The 17,479-nt window shown below is 28.2% G+C and overlaps 2 protein-coding genes across 4 annotated transcripts in view; both read left to right on the top strand.

Moving 5' to 3' along the window:
• Positions 1–4,867, top strand: part of LOC114119543 (uncharacterized) — a 36,548-nt gene extending 31,681 nt beyond the window's left edge. Inside the window, exon 4 of the mRNA XM_050204496.1 lies at positions 1,403–4,867. Coding sequence (XP_050060453.1) covers positions 1,403–2,239 — 837 coding nt within the window. The 3' untranslated portion in view covers positions 2,240–4,867. The remainder of the gene's footprint in view (positions 1–1,402) is intronic.
• Positions 4,868–14,918: 10,051 nt separating this feature from the next.
• Positions 14,919–17,479, top strand: part of LOC114119527 (testis-expressed protein 2) — a 104,023-nt gene continuing 101,462 nt past the window's right edge. For 2 of the 3 annotated variants that reach the window (XR_007603599.1, XM_027981107.2), the window contains exons 1-7: positions 14,919–15,119; positions 15,351–15,437; positions 15,570–15,777; positions 15,841–16,192; positions 16,561–16,746; positions 16,843–17,081; positions 17,147–17,292. Coding sequence is in view for 2 of the 3 variants with exons in the window: in XM_027981107.2 (XP_027836908.2) it covers positions 15,083–15,119; positions 15,351–15,437; positions 15,570–15,777; positions 15,841–16,192; positions 16,561–16,746; positions 16,843–17,081; positions 17,147–17,292 (1,255 nt within the window). In the remaining variant the exon portion in view is untranslated. Of the gene's footprint in view, positions 15,120–15,315; positions 15,438–15,569; positions 15,778–15,840; positions 16,193–16,560; positions 16,747–16,842; positions 17,082–17,146; positions 17,293–17,479 lie in introns of all 3 variants that reach the window. The other variant, XM_027981108.2, reaches the window with a different exon arrangement.

Here is a 17,479-nt window from a genome sequence, read left to right on the forward strand (position 1 = left end):
AAAATAAATTGGATCGAGATTAAAAATATAAATTAATTTAAACCCTTATAATGTAATTGTCCCAAATCAAAAATTATAATTTTCAAGAATATTCAGACGAATTGTAATAATATTACCAGCATCATAAAATAGTTGGTTAATTGGTCTTTTATTTTGAATCTGCTTGTATCAAATTTAAATAACAATATTAATACAAATTCCAAATTATACATACTTCGTTAGTAACGTATTGTAACTTTACTCTAAAGTAAAAAATGTAATACGTACCTACTTGTATAGAATGTTTGAAATTGTTTTAAATATTTCTGAGAAACAACAATAAGTATTACTATGACATCACATGTATAACTACGTTAGAAAGATTCTATTTAATGCAAATGATCTTTTATTAATCCGTTAAAAATTCTTATATATGACGTCACGACGATTATAATGTTATCTATTATTCCCTACCTATTCATATTCCATACAAATAAAATTATAATAATGATATAGAAATATGATACTTGAATTTAATTAAAAATGCAGAGCTAAATCTTATGTACATGTGCGTAATTAATATAAAAAATTTAACATTAAAAAAAAATAATAAAATCTTTGGGATTTTAAAAGAAAACAATTAAAATTTTAAAGAATTAAAATTTTTACGAATCTCATAATAAAACAATATCTATTTTCAATTTCAACACATTTCATTCATGAACGGTTTACGCGTAGGTGTACTATACGTCATATATAATATAGAATATTATACAAAGAACTGTAGTTATTATGTATTATAAATTCTAAATAAATGAAGACGATGTGTAAATGTTAAACCGATTAAGTTTTGTTTTTAGATGGTTAGACTTAAATAAAAATATATGTCATTATTGTGATATTTCTAAGTATCAACTTAACAAGTAGATAGGAGATGAGAAAATAAATAAAAATTCCTACTCAAACTTAAATTTAAATTAAGCTCTTATGGCATATACTAAACATTATATCTTGAAAAAATAGAAAATAAATTATTAATATTATCAATTTTTCCCCCAAAAAATCTAATATCACAATTAATATAATAGTGTGATAAATAGGTTAAATTTTTGTTTTAAAGAAAAACACTGACATCGACTTTTAATTATAAACGTTTTCTCGTACTTTATTTATTAGGCGGCTTTTGACTGTATACAATTATAATTATAAAAACTGCTCAGTGGTTGTATGCGACGTATACTCAATCTGTCTAGTCGTGTGCTTATTACATATATATATATATATATACCTAACGTATATTATAATCTTTTTTTTTTTTTTTCATAATAATGATAATAAACGCCCGTGTTGTATTCTCATAACATTATAGTGTATATTATTAATAATAAAGATTATTTATTTTTCCGACGTGGACTTGCCGCAGGTGGAGAGATTCATGTCACTGAAATCGCAAAAGCCACAGTCGATGGAGGAGGCGAAGGCCGTGGTGAGTGACCGGCACGCGGACATCGACTTCTTCATATACGCGACGGTCGGCCCGCTGTGCTTTGTCGTCGTGCTCGGGTTCTTGTTGTTGACGCTGTACAAGTACGTGCGCAAACATCCGGTCCAGTGGCCGTGGACGCGCAAGTTCCGGCACCCGTCGTTCTGGCCGGGCGGCGAACACCAGCACCGGCACCGCCGGATGACAGACGAGTGCGGCGGACGGGACTTCGGAACGTCGTCGTTGGCCGACGACGAGACGTCCAACGGCGGCGGCGGCGGCGGCGGTTCGGTGAACGTCATCTACTCGGGCGAGTTCGAGCAGAGCCAACAGCAGCAGCTGTCCGGCTCGTGGCTGGACGACGCCAGTTTCGTGCCCGACGACAGCCTGGACAGGATACGCACGCCCACGCTGCGGCGGACGGTGCCGCCCAAGCACAAGACGTTCACCGACATGCTACAGCAGTACAGCGGCGTGGACGGCGTGGACGACACCGGCGCCGGCGTGCAGGGCGTGGACGGTGGCCGCGCCGCCGTCCAACACCTGCACCGTCACCGCGGGCCGTCGCGCGACGGACAGTGCGGCTCGGCGGCCGCCGTGCACCACGCGCAGAGTCCGCGTCTCAGCCGGGACAACAAGCTGCGCATATTGGGATGTAAACAGTCGTGTCTGCTGCTGCCCGCCGTCCAACCGTTGCAGGTCACCGAAAACGCCACGACGGCCGCGGCGTCGGCACCACCGTTGTCGCCGTCCCGACCGTCGTCGGCGGAGCCCTGAACGCGCGTGCCCGACGAGGAGCATAACACCCGAGTATTTCGACGCGCGCGTGTGCTGCACGGGACGTTCTTAGAACGTCGGTCGGACACGCGCGACAACCTAAACCGGACACAGACCGTGGTGTGATTCGTTTTCATCACACGCTATCTGCTCTCACTCTCACCCCCCCCCTCTCTCATTCTCCTAGCTCTCTGCTGCTGCTGTTTACCAAAAACGTACTAAACATAAAAATTAAAAAAAAAAATAATATAATATATTTATTAAAAGTGTATACATAAAAAAAAAAAAGGTTAGGTGTTTTAGCCGTTTTTGATTTTTAAAAAAAAATTAAATTATACTCACGCGAGCGCGTCACATACCCGAGAAACGTCAGGCGACAATATCGTATAATATTGTATTTTAACAGAATAATATTATATTATTCTCGTTGTTTATAGTACCCTCGTATATTATAATATTGTTTATGCAGAGGCACTAAATACCCGTCATCCGCACGAGTGTAATAATTTTACCCTTATAAGCAAGCGAGCATACAATGTTTTATTGTCGTACGTTGTCGTATAATAGTTGTGTATACATAATTGTTGCGACGTCGTCGAGTAAACACGATAATAATGATAATGTGTTAATATTATATTCATATTTTCTTGATTGTTTTTAATATTATCGCTATATACATAGTAGTTATTAGTAGAGTCACTGAAAAAAAAAAACAAAAAACACACCTAAGACGAAACGTAAAAAATACATATTATAAATTATAATAAATACTCGTAATAAAAATATTATTTTTTTTCGTACAATATCGATAGTTTGTGAATGCTATTTTTTTCCGTGTAATGAAGATTATAATTATATATTATAATATATGCCATAACACAAATATATTATATACGGTATACTATGTACTTATATTTACTCTATTTTATTACGATTATTACATAATATTTTATACACCGATGGTCTTTATTATGATATCCGTATATACCATAGGTTATAATTTGTACATATTAAGTTGAACGACTAGTGTTAGATTCGTCTTGACGTATTTTTTGGAATCCCATTTACCCATTTATGGTTATCACATTAAATAAACTATTCTGTAGCTTATGATAATAACACATACCTCGACAAAGTTGGTCGGTTTTGTTCTCGTCGTTAAGACATAGACTGTACGTTTCACGTACTATTGTTGTAATATTATTATCGTCTTGTCGTATTAAGTTAAGTTTGCGTAAAAAATAAGTCAGACAAAATATATGCGTCGTAATATTATATTATAACCAGATATTATTATAATGTAAATATTAAGCTGTATAATTATCGGTACATAGAGTCTTCGTATTATACTATAAGCTTTTTTTTTTTAAAAAAACTACTAATACTAATAAAGGCAAAACCATTATAAACCATGTTATTATATTTAGTATTTATTGACTTGGTTTCTTAACTGTATAGTGTGTAATGAACCCATATTATCTAGTAGTAAGATAAATTATTAATAATATTAATATTACCTATATTAAATGATGTGCTATATTTCGTAATTATCTATCGTAACATAACAATTACGATAGTTTTTTTTTTTTTTATGTTATAATAAATTTGTAAAATGAAATCGATGTGTATAAAACGAAACCAACACCGTTTACTAAAAATAATTAAGTAAATATATTATTACTAACAACTAAAACGTATTCTAAGACTAAAAAAATACTAAATAATATGTTAAAAGTTTAAAATTTAGATAATATAAATATATATGTGTATGACAAGAAAATAATAATTACTATAACTATTTAATATTATGCCTACACTACTCATGATCAGTAAACATTAAAAAATATTCATGGTAATCACTAATCATTAATAATGATATTATTGTTGTATTAATATTACTATTTCAGACTTCAGTATAAAATAAAAGAATGTAGTTATGTCTGCACGTTATTAAATTATATAACATATACCGTCGATTTCTCAATTTGCATATGAGTAAGAATACTTCTATATTTTTGTTCAAAAGTTTGCGTGTTGTAAATTTAATTTGGTTTAAGGCTCGATGATCGCTAAATAAAATTATATGTTTATTAGTGAATATATAATATCGTACAGTGTATAAAAATGTATTTATGCATTATATTGTAATTTGTAGTTAAAAACTTATTAAGAATTAATACGTCTTACACGTATCATTTCGATGTTTATCACGTAGATAATTTTTGAAAATTATAATTTTTTTCATCTTATGAATATTAGATCAATAGACAATTTCTACCATAAAATATTGTAAATGTCTTCCTCCTTTTTTGTTGTATAATAAAGTCTATAGTTTTAATAATTTCTATTCGTATAGAAACTGTTTTGACCGTGAGCAAAGCGTATTGTAGTTAGTTTTAACATTATACAAAAATTATTATATTCCTGGACGATGTGAACAATTATTACGAATGTTTTCATCAACCACGTTGTTTTAATTTTATAAATTTTATTAGTTAATTATATTTTAAATTTATAAATTTTATGTAAACATTATATATAGTTAGTTGTGGTTTTCTCCGCGCAGATTAATTGTGTATTATGTATTTAACTACTTTAATATAATCAATAAAATCGATATTAATAATATTGATTTGTCTTTCTTCCAAATGTGTGCGACTATTAGATTATTAGAATAATATAATAATATAGAATCACTATAAATTACACAATTGATAAAACTATATTTGTTGTGACAAGTGCCTACTATTATTAAATTATTAACCATTATAATATTAATATAATAATATTTACAATTAATATGTAACAATTGTCTACACATCGACCTACGTTTAAAAATGGTGTCAATAATTACAAATTGTTTAGTAATTGGCTAGATAGACATAATATATGCTTTGCAAAATGGAAAATATCACTCAACAGGGCCCATTTGTAGTGTGGTGATTTGTGAAATGTCCTATCAATACAAAGTAAGTTTATTTAAATAGATACTAATGTAATTAAAGAAAAAATGGACAAAGGTATTATATTATGCGATATATAGGTACCTAAAAATATGAATATATACATTTGAATTTAGAACCTATAATATAATGTTGGGCGTTTGAACTTTAAAAATGTAATTTCGTTGTGTACCAGTGCAACTCATAGTCAAGAATATAGTGTACCTACATCATAGATAACAATATTATATAGTTGATAAGTTTATAGTAGGTACACTGTAAACATAATATATCTATGTGTGTATTAGAGTCTGTGCTTTAGAGTTTAGGTAATCATTTACACAAAGGAAAAGGTCATACCGGAGTTAGCAAAATATGTAAGATGAGAATGTGCACAAACGACTCGTGAGCCTGTCAAGGTAACGTAATAGAATTTTGTTGTGTGTGAACCCTTGTTTCTCAGTAATTTCATATTATAATTTATAACATAGAATACCTAATAATCATACAGAAACTAAAGTACATAAAAGTATGGGATGCCTTGTTATCAATACCAAAACCGATCTCTTATTAGCTCACAGAAATGACAAGACAATATATATTATAGATTATATAGACATTATATTTATACATAAATATTAAAAAAAAAAATAGGTAGTACAGAATTTTTATATGCATCCGTAAGGCCACAGTACAAATTTCATTATTCTGTAATGTAAATAATATATTTCAAATATTTTCGTACACATTATATTATATACCTCGTACCAATGCATCACGGCATCGGCAAGAAATATATCAGTTACAGTGACTATACAACATATTTTTTAAAAGTATTTAAATAGTAAATACATAACCAGAGTTTGGATTTCATAGCACTGAAAAGTATTATATGGACTATAATAGGATCAAAAAACCATAAAATATGCCCTAAAAACATCAAAAATGGCAATAAAAAAAAAAATGCAAATCAAAATTGTGTTTTATATTTTATTGACAATTTATTTTATCTTTTGAAAAATATCTATATTTTATAATATAATCTTATGAGTTATAAATTAATACATTTATAGAAATAAACTGAAATGACCTTCTTTGCCAACATTGTTTTTATGAAAATATTCAAAACAGAATTTAGAAGGCATAAATGTACCTACCTATAATATTCAATATCACCGACATCATCGTTTGATATGAAACGAAAACGATGGAATTTTATGTAGGTATTTATGAATAATATTTTAATATGAATTTTATGAAAAAACATTACCCCCGACAGGAATATTGAATTTACGTTGACAATTTCATTATATGATTATAATAGATTTAGATTCAACATATAATGTAACGGCAAAGAAGTGTTGATTCACAGCCCACGTGTCTACTGTCTATGATTACTGATAATGTAAAACTAGACACCGTGAACTTTAATCTAGCAACAAACCAATTTATCTTATCTACTTTAGTTCGTGACCCCAACACTTTTAACTTTTTCAGGACCCATTGTCGCACCATGTGCAAAAAATAAAAATAAGTACTTGAAATATATTTGAAATACTTTATTTTAAATACAAAGCAAGCATTGTATGTTTGTCTTCCTTGGACTTAAAAGCAAATACATGTATTTATTTAATTATATTTATCTTTAATACTTAACAAGTATCTACTTATAAGTATGATATTACAATAAACATATAACAATTAGAAATAGAAGGTAATAAGTACATCGAGATCGTAATGCTAAATTGCCGAAAACTGCTTACTATATTGCATATTTTATTATACCTTTATTAGGTACCTACAACATGTATTTCGTTAATGATAATAATTTGTCATAATATTGTAATATTAATTATTATTTATTACATATAAGCCCTAAAGACCGAATTTTCAACTACCACGAAAATTGCATTCATAGTAAATACTCAAGCAATGTTAAGACATACAGTTTGATTATATATTTATATATATATATTATATTCCCCATTCCTATTCGTTGACGTTATAAAATGCATCCGTATTAAAGTTGGTTGCATGTAGCTAACATTTAGTGTAACACACGTAAATAAATAATACTTTTGGTTTTCTGATTTGGTGTATAGAATATAGATGAATTTTCCAAAATATGAACTTTACATAGCTGTCCCGCCCAGCATAGATTTTTTTAACCATTTAAAAGCAGCATTTTATAAAATAATTTTTTTTTTTTTTTTTTTTTTGTAGAACGACCCAAGATTGGTTTTCTTTTTATTTTGGACCAAAAATCAACAGTTTATAAGCTCATATACTTTTTTTCATAAGTTTTTAATAATTTACTTTTTGTTTCATCAAACAAAAAAGATTTATTAATCTTAAAAATATTACAACCATTGTCAACTACGCTAATAGCTATTTACATTCTATTAACCCATTTTGGAATTTGATAAATATTTTAGAAAAAAAGAACGGATTGACTCTAACGGATCATCACTTAGAATTTCTCACGAAAATCGACTGCAATAAATCGACGAATAAAAAAAATTTAATTTAATATTATGATAATTATTTTGATAATGATAGTCTTAAAAAACGTATAATATAAGAATTATTATAGAATTATTCTCTAATAAAACATTATCTAACGACGTGTAATTATGTGAATACACAGCAGCCAAAATATTACTCACAGTACCTATGTATATAAATATATACATATATGTATGTATTTATATATAATAATAAAAACTATAGTTTGCACAAAACTTAATCATTTATGGTATAGGTATAAACTATAAAATAAGTTTATAAACCATAAATAAACCTATATAATATATATACTAAAAAAAACGAATTTGTGGATTTATCTTATGCGTTCACTCAAAACTACTCTACCTATATACATTGTAGTGAACTCGAAACGAAATTATTTGAATAGTTTTGTTGTACACGCGTAGCACAGTTAGACAAAACTGCCAGCAATAATTCGGTATACCATGTAAGTTTATACGTCTACCTCAACGAATAGGTCTAATATAATATCGACGATGCTCAAGGAAAATGTTTTCTGAAGTTTTCACTATAAATTATAGTTCAGAATAATCATCAAAAGAATATTATAATATTTAGGTATAATATATTATTAAACGGGTAAAAAACATATTTTAATAAAATGCAGTTATTGTGTTATACACCTTAGACTTTAAAAAAAAATATTTTACTTTTTCAAAAACTTAAATCCTAGCTGTTATAAAATTAATGTTAGATATTAAATATAAATGTATAAAAACAACAAACAATAAAAAAAAATATTTTTAAATAATATACATAACTATAAATACATTACTATTAACAAATAATAATGAATTGTATGCAAAGTAACGTTCGACATAAATTATTAGACAGAATCTAGTATTAGGCAAAAAAGTTTTCTAAAAAAAATTTTAATTCTATAAAATATTTAAATATTTAAAAGCTAATATTAGTATTTTTTTTATATTAAACACATTATGTCTCCAACCCACTCCAACGAAAAATAAGTATTTTTTCATACGATTATTTAGTAAGAATTTGCACAATTCATTTCACAATTAGTATGTAGTAGATACCGGGCAGATTCACCATTAGATCCTACTTAGCAGTTATGGCCAATAATAAGTTAATCCTATCCTTGGTAAACTACCATTTACACATGGAACAAATACGTGAATTTTTTTGTTAATTAAGTACTGAATAATAGATAATAGTAAAAAAAAAAAAAAATCGTTAGGATAGAGTTGCCGATTGGAGGAGACATGCACGCATAATATACAATAGCTGGTAATCGATTATTCAATAATCATTATTGAATTTATATTTTATTTACATCCTTTACGTCAAAATTTAACTGTATGATATTATAATAACTATTGTTCCGCAAATCGAAAATATCATCAATGAGTGACCGGCACGCGGACATCGACATCTTCGTGGGTCGGCCGACGGTGCCACCCAAGCACAATAAGACGGTCACCGACGCGTTACAGCGGCGTGGATGACGACGGTGGCCGTGCCGTCCAACACCTGCGTTGTCGCCGAGTGATCGTCGCGCGACGGACAGTGCGCCGAAGCCAACGTGCACCACGTGCAAGGTATGAGTCTCTAACAAGATTAGAATGTAAACAGTCGTGTCTGCTGCTGCCCGCCGTACAACCCCGGTGCAGGTCGCCGAGATCGCGACCGCCACCACTGTTGTCGCCGTCCCAACCGTCGGGTGGAGTCCTGAGCGCGTACCCGACGAGGATCAACACCCGAGTATTTCGTATCGTTTTATAATTTATACAATGTAAATAGACTTTCACGAGAAACCTAATTATGTAAATAGTTACAAGACTGTATAGGAACGCCGCTTATAACCATGCAAAAGACAGATTTGAACTTGTAAAAAGTGATAGAAAATATTGTTTATATAAAAAAAAAAATGGAGCTCTTGCAGTTGGGACGTATACAAAACTGCAATCTCGGGCCCCGATCCGCCCAAAATTCCCCATTCTAATAAATTAAAAATAGTCGGCATTTTTTTGTTCGATTACCTACATGGAAATGCTAAAATCGGTTAATTTGTATGTTGTACTCAGAAATCAGTTAATATTCTCTTTTAGATATATTTACGATTTATTAAAATATTGGCAAACACTGGTCCTTGGCTGATGATAATTGTTATTACGTGGAACACTATTTTGTGGTATACCTAGAGAAATTCTAAAAATAAATATACATGGATTTATAACCGATTGTTGGTGTTAATAACATCGAACGCTGATTGCCGACTTCATAGAACATTTATTTCTATTTATTTTAAGTATCATTACCTATTACTATTTACTACTATTATTAAGAGTGTAACACGATTGAGCCCATTTTATATTTTTACCTTTCAGAAAAAAAAAATACACCTCGATTATACTCAAGCCTATAATATAGGACTTAATTTGATAAGTCTGTGAAATTGGCAAAGAAAAATGTTAAAAAAATAAAAATATAAATAACAAAAAGTGGGTACCGCTTTGCTGTACATTAGCAAGGTTTATAGATTATCTATAAACCTTGGTACATTAGGGGGTCGGGTGGATCTCGGACTAGGGTAGGTTAAATTTGAATGCAATGATAGGTATCATTGTATACGAAAAACGATTCTGAACGGAGATGATTTGTCAGTCTAGAATATATTATATTTAAGTATTGTCATATATTATAATAAATAATTTGCAAATATTCATGATTTTGACGAATTTTTGTCAACATTTGAACTTCAAATGCTAATAAAAACAAATTGTGCCTATGTATTCTTATAATTTTTTAATCACTATAATAATAACATATGAGGAACTTTGTATTACATTTTCAAGTATTTTGATTGGGCCAAAAAAATTTTATCGACACTTCAAAAAAAAAATTTTCACAAAAATTGAAAATTTCAGTTGTCTATAAATAGCTCAAAAAAACTCAAGATATTTTGAAAATTAAATCATGTAAAGAAAATGCCAATCTAAATAACTGGTAATATTTTCAAGTATCTACGACTAATTATACTTTTTGAATAATAACAAATAGTTAAAATCCTTTGAGGATAAATCGTTATCGTTACGCGATTTTGTAAAAATTTAAAATTCAAACGCACTTAAATTTTTTCCTATAATGATGCTCCGAGTTTTCTCTATAGCTACTTGAAGAAAAACCTATGGAAAACTTAGTGTTGTATTTTTAATCCTTAGTGTTATAAACACAAAACATTTTATGTTTTTTCAACTTCAAAATTACTTGCAAATTTTCGCGTTTTCGACAGATTTCGTAAAAATTTGAACTATAAACGCTTATAAAAAAAAAATTGTGACTAACGATTTTTAATTTTTTTTAGCTACAATTTATTCATTTATTAATTTGTTATTATTATATAAGATTATTAAATATTTCTTAATATTCTTTTAAAATTATATTTATTTTTTATTCGAATCGTATTATTCCTATACAAATCAAAAAATATAGTCACTATACTTAAATAAGACACATGAGGCAACGTTAAAAATTAAAATTGATACGAGACCTATAAGTACCTAGATATACAAAGAACCCTTCGTTATAAACGTCAGTAACACTTAGCGCTCGCCCTATTTAATATTTATGTCATTTAGACAGTTATATATTACTGCTTTGCTCTTTGAACAGCGTACGCCGTTCAGCTAAAAGTAGGTACCTTTACCTAATAAATAATACTGACACATTGATGGCAGTATATCAACAGTGAAGAAAATTATCTCTAAAGATCTCTACAATCAACATGTATAAGGTACCTACAAGATAAATTTTATAATATATCTTGTTTTTCTGCTTTACAACAATAAACACTCGACACCTTTTTCGCGTCAAAAAACTACTTACATGCGATAATTTCGATACGTACACACGAATACACGATATTATAATATTTCACTAAAAACTATTGTCAGCTGAGAAGACAGTTTTTAAATTTGTCGTTAAATTGAACAACGGAATGTTTAGGTAGGTACCTACCAAAAATATTGACTTATATCAGTAAGTTATTACTGAATTCTTTATAAAATTATAGTATGGTTTTAATATTATTTTTTTTTTTTTAGGAATGACAATTTGTTACATTTAAAAAAAATATATTAATTTTATATGACTTTAATCATAATCCGAAACTACTTTAATTATTTAAAATTAAAGACTAAATATTTTATCATTTTATAAGTCACATTACCTCGTCACCATTATGTAATATCTTATATATCTGATTGATATAATTTAAGGATTTATTTAAATTAATTAATTAACACTTGATAAAATGACAACGTAGGTATAACGCGGCGTAGGGTGTAACGTCTGTACTAATTACTGGTTGTGTTGTACTCTATAAAAACTAAAAAGGTATAAGCATAACACGACTTTAGGTATACAAGTCTTGTTACAAAATATTAAAATTTAAAACTACAGTTCACTACCTGACTGTTGGATATACCAAATCAGTGTGACCAACGACTACATCCAAGACTAAGAGTAGGTACTAAGACATTATAAAAATAGGTAGATAATAGAAACTGTTTCAAATTTCTACGACCAATATATTAAATTAAGAAATAATAACAATTAATTGAGAAACGAGAATGAATAGTTATCATATTCGTTTGAGTATCCAATGTCGTCAATATTTTATCTTTAACATAAAAAAAAATATTATCGGAATTTTGTATCAAATTGTCAAAACCCGTGAAATTAAAATTTGTATGAATTTTAAAATAATTTACAAATCATTGTTTTGCTTTTGTTTCATTAAGAAGACTTAAAAACATGATCCTTTTTCATAAAAGTTAAAGACAGAATTGGTACCTAATATAAAAATACGAGTATAACCACTAAGGTTTTTATGAGTGATGATATTACCCAGGATGGCAGTATTCTATCAACCTTGATTCAATGTTATGGCCTAATCTAACTTCTCTGTAGATTTTAGATAACATTTTAAATATTGATCATTTATGGTTTAAATAAATACAAACAAAAATTAAGGGTACATTTGAAATAAAAACCTAAGTTTATAAAATATCTAGGTACTTAAAATTTTAAAACATAAACAAAAGTGGAAGATTTATAGAATGTATAATACAATGTTCAATGTTGGTTGGAACATGCAAATAATTAGGAGATGACGACAATACAAAATAATTTTTCATCATTAATTTTAATTCATCTAATTTGTAACTACCTTAGTAAAGTAGAGTAATAGACATAGGTATTTTCATCGTAATTTATTTAGTACCAACACCAATATGGATTTGAAATTTATACATAAAACGATAAAACAATAAAATATTTTTGTTTAAATTGACTATAATGTAAACATATTTTAATCTTGAAATGTATGCCTAAATGATTTGCTAAGTTCATTAGTGAAAAGATCTTTTTGAAACACATTAAATTATCCAACAATGTTGTTGTGTTAAAATATGTGATGCCAAAATTGAACTTATATCACCATATAACTCAGGTTTTAGAGACTTGAAAAAATAATCATGTGAGTCTGTAAAGTGTTTTATTAGTCTGAAATGTAGATATTTATAAATTTAATTTAATAAATATGCATAATACATGTGTACATGTATGTGTGTGTGTGTATAGACTGCAGGTCCTGCTGACCTGGTTTTACGATTGATCAAATATTAATTGTAAGCATACGTATTAAATTATTTGAAAATTATTTAGTTCACTTTTTTTCATGTAGCTTGAATAAATACCCAACCATCTCTCAATTTTTATGGGTACCTAAGGTACCTACTTTTAAAAAACTTTTAGTTAGGTAACCATCAAAATATAAAACCAGTTGAAAAGGAAATAAATTTTATAGTGGACGTTGTATGAAGAAAATCAAAGATTATTCAATGGTGGAATGAACCACTATTGCCTATTATAGGTACAGAAGGAAGTTGAAGAAGGTTACCTAACCTTTGGGGCCTGCTGCAGGAGTGAATAGAGGCATAAGGCTATTTTATGTTACCGGGAATTAAATTGAAGGACCCAACATTGTTTTGCTCGCTTCGTTCAGAATGCATTTATAAAACAAGTGTACCTAAATTTTTACTCATATTATTTTATTTTTTTTATAAAAGTATTCAATCATAAGTACATTAATTTTTTTTCTATAGATCACTTTAAGCAGCAACTTTATCAATAATATCATTAATGTTAATTTTAGTTAACATTTTTTTTCAATATTCATAAACACAATAAGGCTTTCTAAATGATCTTGTGACTTTGAACGTCTGAATAATTTTTTACATACCTAAGTTTTTGTAATCGACGGTATTTTCACTTGCTTACCAGTTTCTACGATTCTACTCTAAAAATATATGATACTAAGTACATCATTATAATAATTAATAATGATACCTAATATAGATAATATTACATTATGTTCATTATCCGTAATATATATACTATAAAAAACGTAGGTACTACAATTTCATGTATTATTATTAACGTAAAGCCATAAACGCATAACAACTTAAAACATAAAATACCTACCGTGTTTTAACTGGGGGCTCATAATTTGGTAGGGACAGGAGCCAAATTCCAATTTCTTGGTAGGCCTTCCGCTCCTGGGGCCTGGATACCATACGTATATGAAGGAATAAAAAGTAAAATGTGTTATCAAACTATATAATCAATAATTCTATAAATAGTAGGTATACAGTAAAATTGTCATATTTTATTTAATACTTAAACAATAAACCAGGACAATTGGATAAACATCGTTTGTATAAACTTCACAAGAAAAATGTTACCACTTCTCCACGAACAGTTTTAGGAAGTAAAAATGAACTCTAACAAACAAATCTAAATGACTAGGTAACAAAATTATCAAAAATAGTGATATTAGTGTTAAAAAAATTGACTTAGGATAATAGGAAATTATGATCTAATTCTTCAATATCAGTCATCACTTTAGTTTGGATTTTGTATCTGTTAAACCTATTATGTAGTTGTATCTCAATAAAATATAAAAAAAAATACTTAAAATAAATCAAAAACGCAGTAAAAATACTATAAATATTAATTATTAAATCCTAAAAATTATAATATGTTTATGTATTATTTATGGCTTGAAAGTAAAGTTATTTGATGTTTTAACTGATAAGAATGATATCAATGATAAGAAATTAAAAAACAACAACTGTAAATTATCGATTAATCCATGATGATAAGATACATATTTATAAGTGATTTGAAACTTTTTTTTGTACCTGTATTTTTATAAATTAAAACTTATTATAATATTTATTATAATTTTTACTATGAGTTAATCAAAAATTATGAGTTGATAAAGCCATTCATTGAAGTACCTTATGTAGTGACACGTTCGTTGTATTTCATGGAGTTGTCGAAAACTCGAAGAAGTGTGGGAAAGGGTAAGTACCTATTGTTTGTTTTGGCGTAACAACGATTATCTATAATACCAATGTAGAAGGTCGTATATTGTTTTAATTTTTCGTATATATCGATATTTTATACACATGTATAATGTGTATGACATATTAAGTGTATACAAATTAATATTACTTTATTTTAGCAATACATATATTATAGATTCATTAAATTTTTTAGTTTTTCCAATATAATATATGTTATTTTCATCTTAGAGAAAATGTCGTTTTCGGTACGATTTAATGCAGAAGATGAAGAGGTGGAAGGATTGTGTACTATTCCCACAAAAATACAATCAACAGGTATTTACACTTGCATAGATACATTGTAAACAAAATTATTTAAACAAATTTTAATATTCTTTTTAAAAATGAATGTTTTTTGTCTTTTCAACATAATATCATAAACTATGTATTATTGTTTATTTATATTAGGGTCGACTGATGAACAATTAAAAACACCGGAACAATCCTTTGGAAGTTCTCAATATTTAGGTCTATTTGGATTAAAAAGATCAACTAGCTTAGATGCTGAGTATTCACCTTGTGATACAACTATTAAGCGTCTTGATAGTTTTCTATCAGAAATTAAAGAAGGATTGTGGAGGAGCGATAGTGGTGGTGATTTAAGCATGACGTCAAAGTAATGATATTTTTATTTATTTTTTTTTTATCTAAAACAATATTCAATATTTTTTATTGTTAGGAAAACTGATGACTCGGGTCAAGATGATGATTCTGTTTCTATAATATCAAATGAAATTGATGAAGCCGAAGAAGAAGAACAAGTTCATTATAATGTTATTGATAGACATTTGTTTGGTATTCGTCGTAGATACACAAAGATGACAGAAAAAAGCACACCAGTTGATAATATAGAGACAGCAAAAGATGCTTTAGAAGATTTAGAGCTGAAATCAAATATGCCAGAAGTAATTAAATATAACTGCTCAGAACATGAACTTCATAAACCAAAAGATAAAATGAAATATGTTATATTTATTTTGTTTGGGATAACTGGATGTTATGTCAGCTACAAATATATTCCAATGTGTATAGTAAGTAAAGTAAAATAAAAAAATTTAAAGAAACAATCAAATGTTAACCAAATCCACCTTAGTATATTATTTGCTGTCTAAAAACAATGATATAGACTGAAAATTACTTTGATAAGAATACAAGATTGTGTATTTATATAATTATTATAATTTAATTTGTTATGTCATCATATTTATAGAGAATTAATGCTCCAAAAGTTTTAATAATACTCCCTTTAGATTTAAATTTCCAATAAAGAATATTAAGATGCAAACAAATTATTATTTTTCTATAGAAAAAATGTTTTTTGTATATATAAAGTCTGACTAAACCATTATTTTCAGGGCTCTCAAAAGCAATTTTTTATTTGGTAATTTTTATTTTTCAGAATACTTTTGTGCTTGGTAGTCTTATTGCATTTAAGTTTAGACATGTTTTAGAAATGTTTACAAATGAAGATTTTAGAAAAAAACAGTTCCTACCTAATTTAGAGCATATTCCTGATAATGAAGCTTCTATTGTAAGATCATTGAAAGGTCTATATGATCTTGATCCACGCTTGATGTTGTTTAAAGTAACTATGAAAATAATTCAATACTAATTTATTTTAATTTATGATTGAAGTTTTTAAAATTGACAAAAAATTTATTTTTTATTATTATATAACTAGGGATGGATGAATCAATTTCTCTATGATTATCGACCAGAAACTTATCGACTTTCACTTACAATTTCTGTGTATGTTAGACTAAAAGGATCAATACTTATTATGTCTTATCCATATTATAAAGTTCCTAAAAGATCTTTATATAATGAAACCAAACCTAAATTGTTGTTTGTTAAAGAATGTATGTACAAATTGTCAAAATGTAAAATTACTTTATTACCTCAAAATTTAGTAAATAAAAGGTATGTAATATTGATACATTAAATATTTTGGAAAATAATTGTTGTAATTTTTTTTTTTTTTTTAGAAAATGGAGTAAAAAATACCCTATTTGTATAGAGTTAAACTCCGATTCTTTAATTGGTGTTAGACGCTCATTAAAATTTAAAAAATTTATCCAAGGACCAGATGAGTGGATGTGTAAAGATTATGTTACTCCATCATTACAAGCCAGTATGTTTTGATCATTTATGATAATTTTTATACAATTTTATATTATAGTTAAATTTAACAAAATATTATACGATTAATATGATAAATGTAAAGTATTTTTAACTTATTATTAGTTAATATATAATACCATTCTACTATAATAAAGTATTTCTAGAGTAAAAATATAAAAAGAAAACCATAACAATGT

Source organism: Aphis gossypii, chromosome 1, assembly GCF_020184175.1.
Source record: "Aphis gossypii isolate Hap1 chromosome 1, ASM2018417v2, whole genome shotgun sequence".
Taxonomy (NCBI): domain Eukaryota; kingdom Metazoa; phylum Arthropoda; class Insecta; order Hemiptera; family Aphididae; genus Aphis; species Aphis gossypii.